General features: G+C 49.7%; 2 protein-coding genes across 5 annotated transcripts in view; one reads left to right on the top strand and one right to left on the bottom strand.

The window, feature by feature from the left end:
* Positions 1-10,244, top strand: part of SART3 (spliceosome associated factor 3, U4/U6 recycling protein) — a 38,053-nt gene extending 27,809 nt beyond the window's left edge. For 2 of the 3 annotated variants that reach the window (XM_059408613.1, XM_059408614.1), the window contains exons 13-19: positions 113-225; positions 1,759-1,835; positions 2,360-2,528; positions 4,869-5,323; positions 5,860-6,012; positions 6,872-7,062; positions 7,812-8,778. In XM_059408613.1, the coding sequence (XP_059264596.1) occupies positions 113-225; positions 1,759-1,835; positions 2,360-2,528; positions 4,869-5,323; positions 5,860-6,012; positions 6,872-7,062; positions 7,812-7,989 (1,336 nt within the window). In that variant the 3' untranslated portion in view covers positions 7,990-8,778. Of the gene's footprint in view, positions 1-112; positions 226-1,758; positions 1,836-2,359; positions 2,529-4,868; positions 5,324-5,859; positions 6,013-6,871; positions 7,063-7,811; positions 8,779-10,030 lie in introns of those variants that run through there. The other variant, XR_009405905.1, reaches the window with a different exon arrangement.
* Positions 10,245-10,279: 35 nt separating this feature from the next.
* Positions 10,280-15,945, bottom strand: FICD (FIC domain protein adenylyltransferase). Of its 2 annotated transcripts, none has more exons than XM_059408615.1 (3): positions 15,849-15,945; positions 14,043-14,394; positions 10,280-13,044 (listed from the first exon to the last, which is right to left on the bottom strand). In XM_059408615.1, the coding sequence occupies exons 2-3, from the start codon at positions 14,341-14,343 to the stop codon at positions 11,969-11,971; spliced, it is 1,377 nt and encodes a 458-aa protein (XP_059264598.1). In that variant the 5' UTR covers positions 14,344-14,394; positions 15,849-15,945; the 3' UTR covers positions 10,280-11,968. The 2 variants fall into 2 exon arrangements, with proteins under 2 accessions (XP_059264598.1, XP_059264599.1); XM_059408616.1 differs by lacking the exon at positions 15,849-15,945 and adding an exon at positions 14,870-15,840.
* Between the last annotated feature and the right edge of the window lie 4,394 nt (positions 15,946-20,339).

Below are 20,339 nucleotides of genomic sequence, written 5' to 3'. Positions count from 1 at the left end.
GTTGCTGCAGAGCTTCTGATCTTGTGACACTACCTGTGAGAAGATGGCGCCTCCCTTTGCGTGCCTTCTGCTTTGTGTCCTGGTGGCAGCAATGGTTTGTTTTCTGTCCTAGGGCACACGGTGACACCCAGCACTGTCGGAAGGCCCTGCACCGGGCAGTCCAGTGCACCAGTGACTACCCAGAGCACGTCTGTGAAGTGTTGCTCACCATGGAGAGGACAGAAGGTGGGGACCCTCAGCTCTCTGATGCTGGCTTGGCGTCTGTCCCATGCGCCCTCTTGTCTTAAGACTGTGAGGACAGACTGCATATGGTATAGCCACTCAAGTGGTGCTTGGTGATTAGACTGTCATGGGAGCCCACGTCCCCTTGCCCTCTCCTCAGAGTCTCCGAATGCAGGAGGGCTCTCTGTGATGTTCCTGTGCAGGGTTCTCTTGGTTCTTTGTGGTGGATGCTGTTCTGTCTACTCGCTAGGTACCAGTAGCACCCTTCCCTTGCTCCCAGTCATGACAGAAATGTCTCCAGACTTGTTGCCTGGGGATCCAGATTGCTGTAGCTGAGAATCTGCTGTAGCACAGTGTCATGGACACCAAAGGCATGCTGAGAGGCAGAGGGCTAAACATGGGCTTTGGTCATGTTGTGTCCTTTATAAAGTTTAGAACCTCGGTATTAAGTTCTCAATAGGGAAATAGTGAATTTATCCATAGGCATTGATCTAGATTTGGGGTTTGAACTCCTCAGAACTGGAAGTAAAACACTCAAGTAACAATAGCAAATTAAAAAACACCCCAGGGGCACCTGGGTTGCTCGGTGGGTTAAAGCCTCTGCCTTCAGCTCAGATCATGATCCCAGGGTCCTGGGATCCAGCCCCACATCAGGCTCTCTGCTCAGCAGGGAGCCTGCCCGCCTCCCCGCCCCTCGCCTGCCTCTCTGCCTACTTGTGATCTGTTTGTCAAATAAATAAAATCTTAAAAAAAAAAAAAAAAACCCAACATTTATCATTTGAGCAGCTTTTAAAACTCTTCAGTCTTATACATGTCATGCTTGTACATTTTATATGAGAATGTCTTCATAATCTTAGCTAATGAGAATAACATCATATTCTGGTTTTCAGGTCATTTAAAAAAAAGGGATTTTTTTTTCCTAAGATTAGAGGGAGAACATGAGCACACGGGGCACACGCTTGAGTGGAGAGTGTGGGGAGGGGCAGAGGGAGATACACAGGGCTCAATCCCAGAACCCTGAGATCATGACCTGAGGTGAAATTAAGAGTTGGCTTCTCCACTGACTGAGCCACCCAGGTGCCCCAGGAGAAGGGATGTTTTAAATACACCTAGAGAGGGGTGCTAGGGTGGCTTAGTTGGTTAGAAGGCTGCCGTCTGCCTTCAGCTCAGGACACGATCCTGGAGTCCTGGGATCAAGCCCCACATTCCCCCTGCTCAGCAGGGAGTCTACTTTTCCCACTCACTCTGCCCCTTTCCCTCCCTCCGCTCATGCTTTGTCTCTTCTTTCTCTTTCAGATAAATAAAATGTTTTTTGAAAACACACACACACACCCCCCCACACACACACATCTGGAAGAGCTGTTCAAATTCTAAAAAGTTCAAGCCCACAGTAAGGAAATCTGGAAGTGGGGAGCGAGCTCTACAGTTCTTATTCCTCATGGGGGAGCTCTCTTGTGGTGGTGGGGAATTAAGAAAATTTTCTATTCTATCCTTTAAAATTCTAAAACATGATGGTTTGCTTCTGTTTCTGTCAAGGTACCCTAGAAGATTGGGATATAGCTGTTCAGAAAACCGAAACTCGACTAGCTCGTGTTAATGAGCAGAGAATTAAGGTAACAATGCTATTCAGGTTTTGAAGCTCTGCTACCTACTTTGTGTGTGGTATGAATGTTTGTCAGAACCTCTGAGGTCTTCCTAAGAAGTATCTTTTCCTCAGGGAGTATTCGTGAAATACTTATATAGTTGGGGAGTTTGGGACCTAAAGTTCACTGGAATGTAGATGGAAAAGTTAAGAATGGAGCCTCACTCAGCCCTGTGAATGGAAGGTAAACACATCCAAATTAATCAGAGCCCCAGTTTTATACTTTGTTTCCTTTCTTTTGGTGAGTAATTACTGGGGATGTTACAGAACATTCTGTAGATGTGAGATAGGGAAACCCAAGAAGCCTGAATAAGCCCTGGCAGGGAAAGTTGTGAACATGCTGTCCTCCTCTTCCTCTTCCTCATGACCTCTCCTTTCTCTGGGGTAGTGAATTTCCACTCCCTGCATCCCCTTTCCTCACTGCTCGTCATGGGCCCGTAGAGTTTCCGCAGTCACTGTGTCCTAGTGATGCGTCTAATGTTCCCATCTTCCCAGGCTGCAGAGAAGGAAGCAGCCTTCGCCCAGCAAGAGGAAGAAAAGGCCGAACAGCGGAAAAGGGCACGGGCCGAGAAGAAAGCATTGAAAAAGAAGAAAAAGACCAGAGGTGCAGACAAGCGCAAAGCAGAAGAAGATGATGAGAAGGAGTGGGGAGATGATGAAGAAGGTAGAGCTTTCTGGAAATGTTATTTGGGAACGTCTTTAACTTCCAGAGGAGTTACAGACACTGTACAGAAAACTTCTGTCTTGAACCAGCTGAGAATGAGTTGCTCACACAGTGCCCCGTCTCCCTTCCTTTCTCTGCCTGTCATCCACATGGGCGTCATCTTCCCCCTGCTCGGGTTCCCTGCCATCCTCCTGGCACTGCCCTGTAGCAGCTCCCGCCCATCTACCCAGGCTCCACTCCGTCCACAGTGCCATTGCCCCCTCCACCCGCCTCCTGTGTGGTGCCCCTTCACCCTGCTCAGGCTCCCACAGCCTGGCTGGCCCTGCCTTTCATCCACTCAGGTTCCAGCATCCCACACTGCAGCCTGCGCACACACCTGCCTTGCTCAGCACACCAGGTGGTTTTGACTTGGTGGAGTTTCCAGCTGGGGCTTCTCTTGCCTCTGCCATTTCAGGGGTGGGCAGGTGTGGGTCAGGAACATCCGGCAAGGGAAAGCATTATTTGTGGACATTCAAGGACTGCAGGTGTTTTCCTAGTACAGAGGTATCAGCCAGAGGGGCCGTTCTTGTGCACCTTGAAATGACCGTGGCTGGGTAGCTCGCTGGTCTTCAGGGCTGCAGGGGAAGGCAGATGTGGGTTCTTTTGGTTTTTTTAAAAATTTATTTATTTATTTGTTTGAGAGAGAGAGTAGGCAGGGAGGCAGGCAGAGAGAGGGGAAAACAGGCTCCCTGCTGAGCAGAGAGCTCGATGTGGGGCTCGATCCCAGGACCCCGGGATCATGACCTGAGCTGAAGGCAGAGGCTTAACCCACTGAGCCACCCAGGCGCCCCATGGGCAAGGTAGATGTGACGTGTGACCGCAGTAGCATATGATCAGGGTCATGGGGGAGGACAGCCTGGATTACTGGTGGCGGCCAAAGGAGGCTCTGGTGGGTCAGCTCCCTGCAGGAAAGACTTCATGCACCTCAGCATCTGGAGCTGGGAGTGGGTGACTGTCAAGTGCAAAGGAAGGGAAGGATAAGCCAGAACGCCACTGTCAGCAATGCCTGAGGCACAGAACACCCTGGAATTTTCCCTGAGCAGCAAATGAGTTTGTTAGAGCCCTGGTGCATGCTGAGGGCTCTGTGCTGGGGTAGGTGGGGTGGTGTGCACTGGTTAGACTTCATTAGGAAAACAGTGGGGAATTGAGGGAAAGATCTGAAAGTGGGTCCAATGCAGCTGGCTTTCAGTACTGACCCTCTGCAGACCGTGGGGCAGATGGGTAGGTGTAGAATGTTACTCCACTCTGCTGAAGGACATAAGACAACAGTGAATGTAGAGGAATTACAGGATTTTGCAGGGTGTGGCCTGTGGAGTGCATACGTCAGAGTTACCTAGGTGCCTGTTTAAATGCTGTCCCCAGGGGCGCCTGGGGATTCAGTTGGTTAAGTGTCCAACTGTTGGTTTCAGCCCAGGTCATGATCTCAGGGTTGCAGGATTGAGCCCCATGTTGGGGTCCTTGCTTAGTGCGGAGTCTGCTTGAGGTGCTTTCCCTCTCCCTCTGCCTCTCCCCCGCTCTCAAATGCCTGCACATGCTTTCTCTGGCTCTCTCAAATAAATAATTAAAATCTTAAAACAACAACAACAACAAAAAAAACCCTTTAAGTCCCCAGGCTCCATCCCTCTCCTGCTACCCCAGGCTTTCTAGGAGAGCAGAACTAGAATTTGCCATCTGAACTTTGAGACCTGCTGACCTTTTATGCAATTGACCCTTGAACCTTGGGGCTTAGGGGTACTGACCCCCTACTCAGTCAAAAATCCATGTTTAGCCATGTTTACCTTTTGATTCTCCAGACACTTAACTGCTGATAGCCTACGTTGACTGGGAGCCTTAGCAGGATAATGTAAACAAACAGTTGACTAACATTTTATGTTTTTACGTGTTCTGTACGTCTGCTTATAGTAAGGCTAGAGTCAAGGAAACGCTGTTGCAAAAATCACAAGGGAGAGAAAATACAGATTGTATTTATTCAAAACAGTCCACATGTAAGTGCACCTGTGCAGTTCAAGCCCTGTTGTTCAGGAGTCCACTGTGCAATTAAGAGTGGATAGCTGGGACTTGTGTTACTACCTCCCTTGATTTAGTCCACTTACATCAGTGTACCTGGGGCCCAGAAAGTCAGAGGACGAGCTGAGTGGGTCAGGCAGGACTCAACAGAGGGTGTGGTCCGTGCTGGGCTCAGAGACCGGGGGTGGGGGGGCAGGCCTGCTCTCGCACTGTGGGGCGGGCGCGCATAGAGCCCCTTACCGAGGAGAATTAGCAGTTTATCCACATTGCTGCTTTTCTTCCTTCACCGTGTAGAGCAGCCTTCCAAACGCAGGAAGGTGGAGAACAGCACTCCTCCAGCCGGGGAAGCACAGGACCTAGAGGCAGAAACCGGCCTCTTTGGGAAGAGTGCGCCTGTAGACGTCGACCCCCCCTCCAAGCAGAAGGAGAGGGCGGCCGCCCTGAAGAGGGACATGCCCAAGGTGCCCCATGACAGCAGCAAGGACAGCATCACCGTCTTCGTCAGCAACCTGCCCTACAGCCTGGGCGAGCCGGACGTGAAGCTCCGGCCGCTCTTTGAGGCCTGTGGGGAGGTGGCGGAGATCCGCCCAATCTTCAGCAACCGGGGCGATTTCCGAGGCTACTGCTATGTGGAGTTTAAAGAGGAGAAGTCCGCCCTGCAGGCGCTGCAATTGGACCGGAAGACTGTGGAAGGGAGGCCGATGTTTGTTTCCCCCTGTGTGGATAAGAGCAAAAATCCTGATTTTAAGGTGGGTCTGCAGAAAACACCTTCCATGTTGGGTTGCCGTGGATAGACTGAACGCTCTTTGCCTCCTGCAGCTAACATTTAGAATTTATGCGGGATGCCTATAGTCCGTTAAGAGCTAGACTTTAACCAGGGTCTCTTCTGAGCTGGGTAGGTGAGCCCTGACTCACAGCTTGGTCACTTCGAGCTCATGCTAGTTGACAAATGATGAGAAAATTAGAAATTGTAATGATGGCTACTTGCCACTGAATGTTGCAAAGTGGCAAGGGCCATGCAGAGTATTTACTATTTACCTTGTCGGATCTTCACCCCAACTCAGAATAGCGGCTTTCATTCCTGCCACATGTCCGGGGAGGGAGTGGGGGCTTTGAGAGGTTAAGTTACCTGCCCAGGGTGACCCCATTAACAGTTCACAGCACCCAGAGTCAGCTCTGGTCTCCGATTGGGGCGAAGCCTGTGGCCACGTCTGGTACCGGCTATAGTATGGTGCACTGGGTTGGGCTGTGGGAGTTTGACTCTTTCCTTCCCTTCTTCCTGTAGGTGTTCAGGTATAGCACCGCCCTGGAGAAACACAAGCTGTTTGTCTCGGGCCTGCCTTTTTCCTGCACCAAAGAGGAACTAGAAGAAATCTGTAAGGCTCATGGCACTGTGAAGGACATCAGGCTGGTTACAAACCGGGCAGGGAAACCGAAGGTCAGTGTCTGCGCAGACAGTGTTAGCTTCCCGAGGCTTGGGCAAACCTAGTTGTCCATCTGTTCGGGTTACTAGGTTCTGAGTGGGTTCCTCTTTTGCTGAGAAACAGACAGGTTAACAATAGGGACACTTGGCTCTACTTGCATTTGGAGTTAGATTAGCCTGTTTCTAGCTAATTATACTGAAAAGAGCAGGGCATTGGGGGAAAGAAAACTTCCCATGAGTAACAGGGGTCACAGTGCAGACCCCTGGCTGGGTGCGCCCTTCTGTCCAGACTTGCCTCTTCACCAGGCCTGCAGGCACCTCCTCCAGGCCAAGACCCCATCCTGTCTGCCCCTAGCTCCCCTCGGCGTCCTGTGAGATGGTCTCATGCCACATTCTGACTAGTTGTTTAGGCACGAGTTTGGGTTACCTGTCTTCCCCCCAGCCCCCAGAGGGCTGCTGGAGAGTTGAGGAGGATGAAGTAAGGAGCGGCCAAGGCCCAGACATGAGAACTCACCCTGTGTCCAGCCGCCTCATTCATTTGCTCTTGCTGGATTTATACTGGTCTGTCTCTCCCTCCCTCCCTATTGTTCCTATTGTTCCTTTTTAATTTTTTGTATATTTTCCCTTTTTTTTTTTTTTTTTTTCTGGGGCAAGCACAAGGTATGCTGACCTCACAAAGGTTATCTGAAGTTACAGTCAGTTGCAGAAACAGAGGAAGAGTAGGGCCAGTGCATAAACCTATAGACGAAGGATGGTGGTGGAGAAGGGAACCTGATGTCTGGGTGCCTGGCCAGTACTGGCTTCTGGACTGAGGCAGGAAGTTGGGTCCTGGCTCACCTGTGCCTGATCTGATTCTGGATCTTGCCTCTTTCAGGGCCTGGCCTATGTGGAGTATGAAAATGAGTCCCAGGCATCACAGGCTGTACTGAAGATGGACGGCATGACTATCAAAGAGAATGTCATCAAAGTGGCCATCAGCAATCCCCCTCAGAGGAAGGTTCCAGAGAAGCCAGAGGCAAGGAAAGCTCCAGGTGGTGCCATGGTGCCGCGGCAGATTTACGGAGCGTAAGTGTGTGCGTGTTCCCTGCATGCGCTCGGCCCTGGCCAGCACCACGGTGGGTTCGTTTCCTGCCAGTACAGCGAGCTGGGGCGGGAAGCCAGGGCCTGCTGCTCTGCGGATGCTTACTGCCATTCCCCAGAGCGGGTCCACGCAGAGCGCAAGCCCGGAAGTGGAACCTTTCCTAGTGTTTGCCGGTTTACAGGTGTGGTTTATCTGAGGTCATTTGGTTTCTAGGCAGTGATTATTTTAGTCTCCTTTGGCGGTAGAATCCGTATGTGTGGATTCTGAACCTGACGGCTGTGTGCTTGCTGCAGTAATCTGCACTCTGGCTGTAACCACAGACCTGGCTTTTCACCTGGTTGGAAGGAGACAGTAAAATCGTGAGGTGGTTTGGTGAGGTCTGAAAGAGGATAGTGTTTTTATCTAGCCTACATGTGACTGTTGCACAGGGTTGGTCTTTCCCCAAATTGTGAAAAAGGCAGTTTATTAAACTGGGTTTTGCCTGTTAGTCAAAGTTACAGAGGACAGGAATCATCTTCCCTCTCTGGTTTTCACCCTTCACCTATTAACTTTATACTTTACGTGCTCTGAGAAATTTCTCTACTACTAATAAACTATAGAAGTGAGCCCAGAACGTATGGTCTTCACTTTGTAACTTTGGGTGATTGAAGACCATCCTCGCTTATTTTTGCAAATGAAGCAGGGACCACGAGTGGTTGCTTTGCAAGGATACATCCAGTGTTTGTTCTTCCAGGCGGGGGAAGGGGAGAACCCAGCTCTCCCTGCTGCCTCGTGCCCTGCAGCGCCCAAGTGTGACAGTTGCCCAGGCCGAGAACGGCCCTGCTCCACAGCCAGCGGTCACCACCTCAGCAGCCACTGAGGCACCCAAGATGTCCAATGCCGATTTTGCCAAGTTGCTTCTGAGAAAGTGAATGGGACTCTGGAGAAGGGAAATGCCTTACTGCACGCTGGCCAGGAAGAGCAGCCGGCACCCAGCTGTACTCTGGGTATGGAAGGGCCCGGGGCAGCACCCCTCCTGTGTATTTTCCTCGGGGTTAGACAGAAAGGGATGAGGGTGTCCAAGGAAAGAGGCTTGAAGTGCTCCCTCATATTGAGGGCAAGGGGAGGAAAGTGGTCACTCCATGGATTGAGCCCAGTGTGTAGTTTCTTAAGCTATTTTTGTGTCTTACAGAGTGAGAAACAGAAGTGAAACTCAAACACACCATTTTGAGACCTACTTGTCCAAACATTTTTGGTCAGCTCTGGCCCCTTTTATAAGACACTTCTCTTAACAGTCTGCACAGCTCATGTGCCCGTCACTCTTTTAATTTTAAAAGACAAAATGGCAGATGCTAGTAATTCACCAGAATGGCCTATTTTAGTAAAGGGGTGGTGGGGATTGGGGAAGTCACATAAAAAACATTTGATGGATTTTTGTTGGGGGGGGGGGGGTTGTGCGTTTTTATATTATGTATTTGTAAATGACACATCAGCCCACTGTTTTATGTTTCCTAAAAGCAAAATACTTGTGAACTTTGTTTTATATGGGAACTCTGTGTGCCACCTGCTCTGGACCATTTTCTTTGCCTAGTGATTAGTGAATCGTGTTCTTTGTCTAAATACTGAGTTTCAGCCCTTTGGTTTTGTTTAAATACCACGTCAAGTGCAAACTTAAATTCTCCCCACTTAGCTTTGTTTATTAAACTGAAGTTCTCTTCAAAGCTTCTTGCTGAATGGTACTCAGATGTGCATTCAAACATGGGTCAATTTTGAAATGGGTGCACTGCGTTACCTAACAGATGCGGAAATAGAACTTTTGCGCATCAGATCCCATTGTCCCTTTGATTTAAATCATTTCAGTTGTTCTGGGTCTTCAGTTTTATAAACTTGATTTTCCTGCATTTTGGCCCTTCAGTTTTTCTTAGGGTTTTCTTTCTTTCTTTACTTTTTATCTTTCATCTCTTATCAAATATTTATTGCTTTAAAAGCCATGTTGCCAGTTCAGTAGGGAAACACAACTTTTTTATAAAGACATTCTGGGAGAAGAAATCAGGAAATGCTTTCATGCGTGCTAGAAATCAACCCACTTTATCTGTTTCTTAAGTTTTTGTACATCAGCCTTTACTACATTTTTAATGGGAAATTGGAAGTGTCATCCAAAAGTGTTGACAAAAGAGCAAAAGGAACTCTAGTGCCTGTCCTTGAGCTTCAGCGTCTGTCTAGCACAGGGTCCTTCATCTCCGCTGCACCCGCCCTCCCTGTTACATTGAAGGCTGTGTCAGACATCACAGTACCCCACCCCCTGCCCGCCAGCCATCCCAACCAGGGACTACAGCGAGTGCCTCCAAGAGATAAGGCCCTACAGGCCATGGTTTTGTCATTACTCCTAGAAACATGAGCAGTAATGCCTTAAGGTCCTCAACTATCCAAATTCCTAGTTTCCTGTTTTTTAAGTGCATCCCCCCACCTACCCTGGGAAGTTAGGGTAGATTGATAAACATCTGAAGTCTTTTAATCTCACAGGTCCCCTCCATCTTGTCTCTCCTTTTCACAAAATATTTTTTGTTAGGTGTTAGTTGTGAATTAAATTCATGGTGGCCAGAAGAATGCATGCTGTGTCCCTGGTCCCTCCTGTGTTCCTTGGAATGGGCACCAATCCCTCCCAACCCCCCACCCCCACCCCATGGAAGCTTGTTGGTGAGGTGAGTGGATGGGGGACATGCAGGGCCTGCAACCAAGGAGCCCTGAGTATCTCCTCCCTAGTCCAGGCTGACGTGGATTCACTCCTGCCGCTGCCTATTTCACTGTTCCGCTCTCTTGCTGTTGGCCCGTCTTCGGCCCTCATTTCATGCTCTCTTGTGTCAGCACAGGCTCATTACAGAATTGAACCCACTCAGACTTGGGCTCAGGGTGTGGATGGTCCACGAAACAGACTGTCAGGAACATGTGAGTGGGTTTATGTGTTTTCCCCAGGAAATCAAGAACTGATGGTAAAGAGAAGCACGAAACACCATTTACGTTACTGGCATGTTAGCAGAAGACCAGTGCTTCAGGCCTGCCAGCGCAGGTAGGTCGCGTCCCCCCACAGTTCTGTCTCATCTGCTGGTCGAGATGGGCGCCTCGTACCACAGTACAAATGGGGCTTGTGTTCCGAGAGGATTCCTCCTTCATCCTTGTGACAGACGGGAACACTGCCTGAATAAGATGGCAGGGTCTCAGGCCTTTATGTAATAAAATACTTTATTAGAGTCAGTAATCTGTTAAAATAACCTCCTTTACAACAGAGCTAAAGTGCACGATTCTCTCTATGACAAAGCATGTACTTCTGTCAGGCTTTCTCGGCGTGCTTATAAAACCAAGACGATAGGAGAGTTCAGGTTGCTGAGAGACTTTATGGCAGCATTCGAGTATGAAAATACTTTTTATAAAGGTTTGAATATCCCTTGGGGCCACTTCACACAGCTTTTCTTAATCGTTCAGAAAGCTACTCTGCATCTATTACACAGTTAAATAACTATAGAAACACCTGCCACCTCAGAAGAGTGACCTCCTTGCTGTCAGGATGTGACTTTGCATGTGTTCACCACATTCTGATGCCGACCCAGGGCACGACAGCATGCTTTGCCGCTGGGAAAGGAGCCTGTGGCCATTTGGAGTCTGAGCAGCACAGCAGCGGCCATTTCAGCACGTGGGCCAACATGCTATTGGTAGAGAGGAAGCTTCTTCCATAGAATGAAGACTTGGAAACTTGGCCACATTACATGGGACATTTTATCATTTTATAAGTTGCTAGAAAAATAAGGCTACTCCAAGGCAATCTCTTCAGCTTCCCCTAGGGGACGCGGGACAGTACCAGGGCTGGGGGAGGTGGGTGTGGAGTCAGTAAGTGGGGAAGACTGCGTGACAAAAGGGAACCTCCTGGCTGGGTGGAAGGTTTTTCTTGGTTTGCTAGCAGCTCCCTCTAATTCATTATTGAAAGGCTTATTTGGTGTTGACGTGGCAGCTGTTTTCTCAGATGTGTTCTCGAATATCTACCTACACAAGGTGTTCCACCAAAGGGTCGGTGAGGGCAGACTTGGCTACTCGTACAATACCTGGTCTGTGCTAGGATTCAGTTGCATGACAAGAGCAGAGGACTTGTAGACTAAAATGTCTGGTCTGAGTTGCTGCAAACAAAGTGCAAGAAACATTTTATACACAGAGAAAACCTAACTGGCCACTCCCCTATTCTTAATTAGATAAACAGTCTTGATGAGGGAATGTTAACAGCCTCTGGTACTAGAGTCTGCGAACTAACTAGGTAGGACTCAAAGACCTTGAAATGAGCAAGGTATCTAACTAGAAATGTTGTCAACATTAATTTTATTTCATTTCTCCAAAGTTTGTTCTACCAGTGAGAATTGGACACAAAGCCCATCTCTTTGTAGAAGCAAGCTTTCAGTCATTTCTCAAAACCGGGACCAGGTTCTCCCCAAGAGTGCTGACCTCTCAGGGCAAGTCATAGGGCACTTGGAGGAGTTTCTCCTATGGCTTCTGGACCTCCTTCCATACTTCTGGCCTCTCCCCACAAGAGTGCAAATTCTGCTCCAGAACCTGTGTTCTGGTCACACACACACAGCACTGATGCCCCCAAAGCCTCCTTTGGGCCACCAATGCAGACAGCGGACACCACACAACATTTACTGGCCCCACAGAAGAAAATAAATAATAACTTGGGCTGAATTATAAATTACCTTAGAGATAAGGCTTAATAATTTAGGTTTCTTTTTCTGAACTGAAACATCTGGAGGTAAAGAATGTTTAAGTTCTTTTTCTGTCTCCTTTTGCTTTAGGAGACAATTAGGTTTCTAGAAGTGCTAAGGTTTCCCCTGCCTCGGGACATCCCTTGTCACCCAGGGAGGATTTCCAGGGTTAGGGCTTCACAGGCAGGGTCTCCTTAAACCCAGAGTGGTTGGGTTTGGCTTCAGGCAGTGCCACCGGGTACTCTGTTGTGGCAAAGAGCAGGGTGTCCAGAGTGGTCTCCGTACACTTGGCAATGAAGCGGATGAATGGCCTCACGTCCCCTTCATTGGCAACCTCCAGTACATGGTAGTACTCAGACCTCTGCTCCTTGCGGATGGTGATGGGTGGGTAGCCTGCCTGCATCAGTATGAGGTTCATCAGCAGGCGCGAGGTCCTTCCGTTGCCGTCGATGAAAGGGTGGATGTAAACCAGTTTATAATGGGCCAAGGCTGCAAACTCTACCGGGTGCAGATTCATGGCGTCCTCGGAGTTGAGCCATTGGATGAACTCCTGCATCTGCTTTTCCACATCTTGAGGATGGGGAGGGATGTGGTGTCCCACAAGGACCTGTGTCGTCCGAAACCTGCCAGCTTCCACTGGATCCACGTAACCCAGCACCCGCCTATGGATCTCCAGCACGTCGCTGATGGTGACAGACCCGATGCGGGAGACTAGTGTTGTGTTGATGTATGTCATGGCTGCATGCATGCCAATGACTTCGTTCTGCTCCTCCAGGCTTTTCCCTGGCACAGCGTAGCGGGTCTCTAGGATGTGCCTGATTTCTGAGAGGGTGAGGGTGTTGCCCTCGATCGCCACCGTATGGTAGATGTGATGGTAGTAAGTTTCCTCCATGACCCGGCGCAGCGCGGAGTTGCCCTTGGGGATGGACATGACCTTCTTCACTTTGCTGTCAATGATGCTAAAATACCTCTGGTCGATCTCCTCGACCAGCGGCAGCGTCCGGTCCCGGTTGACCAGTGCTTTCTCATGGTAGGGCGATATGGTCAACGCTCTGGTGTATAAGTAATCTGCCTGGATGATGTCCTTATCCTCTTCTGAAAAGATGCCAAACTCATTGAGCGCATCCACGAAGTCTGGGTCCATTTTCAGGGCGTGCAGGAAGAGCTTGTGGGCCTTTTCCCGCTTGCCTTGGCGTTTCATCTCCAGGGCTTGGTTCAGAGCTGCTTTGGCTTCCAACTTAGCAGCTAGAAAAGAGCCAAAGAAGCATTGGCAGAGAGGGTTGCGGGGTGGGCAAAGAATGTTCAGGGGAGCTGTCCCCTGTGCTGGGCCTTCAGTGTGCTCGTTCCAGCCCTTCTGCTCACCGTTCCATGCTACACATCTCGATGCATTTGTGCCCCACAGCTGGTCTTTGTGTGTCCCAAAGCCATTCTTTGCCCTGAGAGATACCGCCTGGATTCCCTGGACCCCTGCCTCTGAGTGCCACAGTGAGTGGCTGTGGCTACAGCTCCTGTTAAGTGTTTCTCCCGTATTCTCTGCTCTCTGCTGTCCTGTGTCAGTCCTGGTGATCCTGGCCCTGACCCCTGGCCCCTCAGGCCTAGGCTGTTAATAGCTCCCCCCTGATGCTAGGCTCTGGAGGTTTCCCCATCTCTGGGCTGTTCTTCAAATCTTTTAACCCAGTGGTTCTCAACCAGGGGTGATTCCCTCCCCCCGCCAGGGGACAGCTGGCAGTGTCTGAAGATTTGGGGGGTTGTCACAGCTGGGGGGTGTGTGTGCTACTGCCATCCAGTGGGTAGAGCCCAGAGATCATGCTCAGTATCTTGCATTGCACCCCAGAGGAGAGTGTGGAGGGAGAGAAACTGCTCTAGATCTAGCCCTCCCATCACCAGCCCTCCACCCGCTGTGTGTCCGCCACACACGGGGCTGCTTTTCCTCACATCCTCAGACTCTTTCACCCTCTGGTCGCCGCCTGGTTGTACTTGCCCTCCATGCCTTTTCCTTTGGGTCATTTTCCTGTTTACAATGGGGTCTCAGCTCAGGCGTCCCCTCCAGGGAGCCCACCTGGTATGCTCCCTTATCTCCCCATCACTGCTAGTGACGCTTATTATCTTAACCGACTGTCTGTTTGTCTAGGCTGGGAGCTCGGGGCAATCTTGTACACTGAGTACCCTGCACGTGGGACACTGCAGGCACTTCACACAGCTAACCAATTAAGAAGTGAGGAGCGGTGTCCGGTCTGCCTTACCTGGAGAGGCCTTGGTCTTGGCCACCAGCAGTGCCGGGTCCCTGGAGGTGACACTGAGCTCTGTGGATGGTCTGCTGCACTTGGTGACGGCATGCTGCACCCTGTCCAGCTTGCTCCTGAGCAGGTAGAAGCCCTTGAGCACGGTTAGACACTGCTCTTCTAAGGCTCCCAGTGGCAGCAGCAGTGCCAGCAGGGACCCCAGCACCATGCTCAGCAGCATAACCCACAGGAAGCGGCCCCAGACGGAGACCCATTTTGGTTCAGTCACTGCCATCACTGAAGCCATCGGCATGAGTGTCATCTGGACTCAGGGGTGGGCCCCCTGCACATATTCAGTGCCAAAGAACACGATCTGCAGGGAACCAAGAGTTGTAGATGAGGCAGGGGAAGTGGGTACACTCCAGATAAGTTTCTGAATTCAGTGGGGGCTTGGAGGCTCCTGCACCTCCTATTTCACTATGACCGGGGGTTGGGGCAAAGCAGGAAGTGGATATAAATGGGAAGGGGCCAGCCTGGAGGACAAGTGCCACTTCCAGGGCCCCGTGACTCTGAAAAATAATGCCATGGCACTCAACATTTGCTGAGCATTTACTGTATGCCAGGCCCTGGGCCAAGCACTAAGGACCTCACACTATCTCTTGCAATCTTCAACAGGAGCTGATGGCTTTAGTCATCCCATTTCTCCACATGAGGAAACAGGCTCAGAGAGATGAAGCCCCTTGCCCAAAGTCACCCAGTGAGTAAGTGACAGCCTTAGGATTTGAATTCAGGAACCCATGGCTCTGAAGTCCCCTCCCTTGACCACAGGTCTCTGACGGCACACATACCCAGATTGGCCAAAGCGGTTCTGAGGTCTAGTCTTTGATACACACAGCTGTTTGGTGGCCTGATTTGCTGCCTCATGGTGGCTGTCAGTTCATGCCCACATCCTGGTATTAGCTGCAGTGCTGCTCCCTTCTCTAGCCTGCCTTCCCTGACCTGTCCAGAAAGGATCTCGCCGAAAGCTTGGGCAGTGCCTGCCCAAGCAGTCCAAGCACCACTCACCCCCAACATGACAGTGGGTATGTGCTTTGGGCTGGCAGTGGGAGTGGAGGGGTCAGGTATGCAAGCACCATTATGCTAACAATAAGCATTTATTGGGCAACTATGGTATACTGAGCACTAAGCTGAGTGCTAGCCATGCATTATCTCAAACATCAATACCTTATGAAGGAAAGCTACCCTCAACTCCACTTTACAGACAAGAGAAACTAAAGCAGAGTAAGTCAATCTCTAGAAGGCCACGGGAGTAAACAGAAGCGCCATGAATGAATGGCATCCCCAGTACATCTGGGAAGAGCACCCAGGCCTTAGCCTCTATTTCCAACCAGGACCCATGCACCCCTGCTCCAGCCTGCTCCGGGCCTCCAAGACCCAAAAATGACTGATGAGGTTGGAGTCTAATGAGGGAGCCTGCTCGTTGATACACCTGAAATGGCCCGGTCTGCGCTCTAACCGGGGTACGCTGGACATGCTGTCGGGTTTTAGAAGAGGGTATGGGTCACTGCTTCGTCCAGGTGCTCTGAGAGGCTCCCGGAGGGACGGGATCCGCGGCAGGGCTGGAGTTCTCCAGGGACCCAGGTCTGCGCGGGGGAGGCTGGAGATAAGAACGTCTCACCCCTCACTACGCTAGGAAGGGGGAAACTGAGGCCCAAACGGGCGAAGTGGCTGGACTTAGGTCCCTCTGAATTCCGCCCAGGCCTCACTTCCCCGCTGCCCCCTGCCCAGCTTGCCCCTTCCGAGCCCCTGGGGCGCGGCCCCTCCTACCGCGCGCTGCTGCCCGACCCCTGCGGCCGCCTTCCAGGCGCTCGGAGGCTCCGCGGCCACCAGCTCCCAGGCCCCGCTCCGCCGCCAGCCCTCTGGCCCCGCCCCCGGCGACTCGCAATTGGTCGGCTCGCCATCCTCGTCGCGGCGGATTGGTTTACCCGACTTGTCTCTGCACCGCACTTCCGGGTTCTAGCCCCTGTGTCTGCTTCCCCGGGAAAGACGCGCCGTGGGTCACTCCCATTGGCTGGCTCCTGTGTTGGTCTCGTGCACTCAGCAGCCAATAGGTAGCCGTAGGGCCAGGGCTCGGCCACAGGCGGGAGTAGCGGGCGGAAAACCCGCGGGGCGGCTGTATGGGGGTTCGATAGGTTCCGCGACCGGAAACTCGCAATTTCACCTGCCGTGAAGTGCTGTTCTTCTGCTCATTGTGCGGGACCGCTTTCCTGGGCCTCCGTTTCCTTAGGTGGAAAATATGGATGATCCGCACCCTTTTTGTCTGACTTCAGAGCTCCTGTTCTTAGTCTTCACCCTGTGATACCACGCTTGCCCCCTTCCCCTCTTTCTCACCTCTCTTTCCCTTTTTCTCCCAAACTTTTTAATTTGTATCCACTCGAGAAGGAACTGGCTGGTTTATTTAGCTTCTCAGAGAGACTGGTATTTTCCCTTGAAGCAGAGAGCTGAAACCTGCATCCTTGTTCGCAAATACTGGAATTCAACATCCAGGACATGCCCAGAAATGCTGAGCAGTTAGATGGGAGGCAGAGAGACCCTGGCTTCAATCTAGACTTTGTCACCTAAACTCTGTGTGATCTTGGGTGTTGCTCCAAGCCTCAGTTTTTCCATTTGTAAAATGGGGACAAACAGCCAATCCCTCCTTTGGCCCCAAGTTCAAGATCTGCAGAAGACCTGGCCTTCAAGATCTGACCTCCTCCAGAACACACTTTCCCCTTGGAAACCCCTATCAGGCAGTGGTTGTAGTTGTCACACAGAAGCCACACAGCCCTGGGTTCTAATACCAGCTCTGCCACTTGGAAACAGAGTTACATTCAACAAGTGACTTGATTTCACTGGTCCCGTCTGCTTTTCTGTAAAAGGGGGACAGTGTGATGACACTCCCTCCTCATAAAGTTTAGTGTGACAGGGAAGTGAAATCCTACATGTCTGGCACAAAGCAAACATTTGATAAGTATCTGCTGTTGCAGTTATTCCTAGAGAAGACATAAAGTCATTGCTGTTTTGTTATTCACAGAAGAAACTGTCAGAGCTGCAGGTGGCTCCAGTCCCTGGGGAGTGACTCCGTGTCCTCTCATAGGTCTCAATCTGTTTCCAGTTTAGGCAAGTGTGCTGTGGTAAAAGACACCATGGGGGCGGGGGTGGGGGTCATTGCAAAGTGAAGGACCAAACAACTTTGGCTCTTGCTGGTTGTGCTTCCTGTTTATATCTTGTAACCATTCCCCATTCCCCCAGCTCCCAGCCCTTGGCATGGAAATTGGCATCTAGTAAATGCTCGAGAAATTTTGTTGACAAATAAGAAATACCCAAAGCAGGACAAACCATGTTGTTTTTAAGAAACAAAATCAGGATAGTGGTTATTTCTATTTCTATTTCTTCTTGTTTCTATTTTTTAAACAAAGAATCCAATATTGTTCTCTTGAAGTCTTGTGAATTTTGCTTCTGATGGCCCAAGCAATAGTGTTGTAAAAACTTTCTCCGGAAGATAGGCCTACTATGCAACCAGCTAGTTATGGGGGATGGTTGGTGGAGTAGAAAGAATTGAAGCTCAGGGTCCAGCCGGTAGGTGTTCAGTTGCAGGGTGTATCTCTTATTAGCTGTGTGTCCTGGAGCAGGTCATTTACCCACTGAACTGGGTATCCTGGACTTGTGGAACTCTACCCCTCCCAGGCATAAGGTGATGTCATCATCTGCTTATAAAGGCACTGTCTGGGGCACTTGGGTGGCTCAGTCAGTTAAGCATCTACTTTCTGCTCGGGTCATGATCCCAGGGTCCTGGGATCAAGCCCTGTGGCAGGCTCCCTGCTCTCCCACTCCCTCTGCCCCTCATCCCTGCTTGTGCTCGCTTGCTGTCTCTGTCTCTCAAATAAGTAAAATCTTTAAAAAAAAAAAAAAAGGAAAAGAAAAATAAAAAATTAAAAAACATAAAGGCACCATCCACCTTCCAGCGTCGCCAGCGTCGCCTCTTCAATGATCTTAGAAAGATGGGTAGCAAACCCAGAAGCTACACAAGAACCATGGATGAGTAAAATTGCCTGGGCGTGAGACAACAGGGGGAGGTGGGGAGTGTGGAGAGTACCTGCCTTATCCAAAGGGAGCAGCATCTTCTCAGCTCTAGCCTACATTTATTGTGTCCAAAAGTTGACAGATTTTCTAAATTTTCAAGATAGATGTCAGGCCTAGATTTTTAAGCAAACTCTCCAGATTTTCAAACAGTTGGTATGTCTGCCCACTGGCTACGGAGGGCTGCCAGACCGTAATCCCCGTTTTAGGCTTTTAAAATGGGCTGGAGATGGTGGCTGGTGGAACACAGGAAGGTACGTCACAGATGCCTCTTGGCAGATGATCGCACCACTGCCTGTGACCACTAGGGGGTAGTAATTTCACGGGCATCACTTCCCCCATCCAGTCTGTCAGGAGACCTCAATTTTCTTGACTGCCTTCAGCTGCATTGAATGCACAAAATACGGCCCCTGAAGCGATATTCAAAAGTTGGCTTGCTCCACCTTAAGCATTCCTTGTTGGGTGGAAATGGCCTTCTCGAGGCCTACGAGGCCTACGGAGGAGTTCTCCAAAAGCTTACCTTGACACTTGACAAATGCAAAACAAAACAAAACAAAACAAAACAAACCCTTATGCATCTTTAAGAAACAGCAGTCAAGCACTTCTTGGAGGCAGAGTCGGATTCTATTGCTTAGGAAGCACAAAACTCCCCAAATGGAGGCTATATTGCCTTGAAATGGCTCCAGAATGACTTAACTTCATTTAAAAGAGAATGCACAATACTGGTCCCCCCCTTCCCCCGACACCCCCTCTTCCTCTCATCTCCCAGCCTGCTTGGATTTTTTTTTCTCTCCTAATTTAGAGCTGCTGCCGAAGAGCAACACCCCCACCCCAGCAGCCCTTCTCCCTGACTACTGACATCTTCAGTTTGCCTACCCAGTGCGGTCAGGCCCAGTGCCTGGGGCATCCCCAAGAGGCAGGGTTTGGGGGAACACCCCGTAGGTGTCCTTGGGCCCATGGCTCCTGCTCTGGATTCAGGATGATCTCAGATATGGCAAGTGTTGCTTTCAGAGCCAATCACTTGGGGAAGTGATGTTTCTTACTTTCAATAAATTAAACATAACTCTTTTCTTGTTAAATAGCCAAAATAACCAACTACTTTATTTCCCTTTTTTAAAAAAATTGAAGTGTAGTTGACATACAATATCATATTAGTTTTGGGTATATGACATAGTGATGCGACAATTCTGTACCTCGCTCAGTGCTCACCACGAAGAGTGCAATTACTGTCCATTACCTTACAAGGTTTTTACAACCACTTTATTTCCTAAAAGCAAAATGGGATCACAGATAGAATAGAAGCAAAATGGGGTCACAAACAATAATAAGAAAAAAATTCTCATGGGCAGTTGTACTAGATATTTTTTATGCATGTCTACTTTTAAATTATGAAGTATTTCAGACATCCAGAAGGCATAAATAATAAAATGGGTACCTGTGTGCCAAGTCTCCAGTTTAAGAAATACCATGTTGGGGCACCTGGGTGGCTCAGATGGTTAAGCTGCTGCCTTCGGCTCAGGTCATGATCCCAGGGTCCTGGGATCAAGTCCCTCACTGGGCTCCCTGCTCAGTGGGGAGCTTGCTTCTCCCTCTCCCTCTCTCTCTCCCCCTGCTTGTGCTCTCTCTGCCTCTCTCTCTGTCTCAAATGAATAAATAAATCTTTGAAAAGGAAAAAAAGGACTAGAAGTTATCCAAATACCTATCAACAGGTAATGGGAAATCGTAAGTGGAGTACAACACAACAATTGACAATTGCTGAGCTCAAACTAACTGTATCAACATTAATATAAATCTCTACAATATAATGCTAAACCAAAAAAATGCAGGAGTATACACAACGTATATATAACATGTAAAAGCATGAAGAATATTGCTATATATTAGTTAAGAGTATATACATATGGTTAAAAACAAGAGGCCATATATGGATATAATGAGCAACAAATTCAAGACGGTGATTGTCTCTGGGAGGGAAGGAAGGGGAAGTGACACCGGAGAGGATGCCCAGGGCTTCAGAGCATTGGTAATATGATCTATTTCTTTCTTTCTTTTTTTTTTTTTTTAAGACTTACTTATTTACTTATTTTAGAGACAGAGAGAGAGCACGAGTGGGAGGGGCAGAGGGAGAAGGAGAGAGAATCTCAAGCAGACTCCGTGGTAACTGTGGAGCTCCATCCCACGACCCCAAGATCCTGACCT

The sequence above is a fragment of the Mustela nigripes genome, chromosome 8 (assembly GCF_022355385.1).
Source record: "Mustela nigripes isolate SB6536 chromosome 8, MUSNIG.SB6536, whole genome shotgun sequence".
In the NCBI taxonomy this organism is placed as follows: Eukaryota; Metazoa; Chordata; class Mammalia; order Carnivora; family Mustelidae; genus Mustela; species Mustela nigripes.
This window is presented reverse-complemented; position numbering and strand designations above follow the sequence as displayed.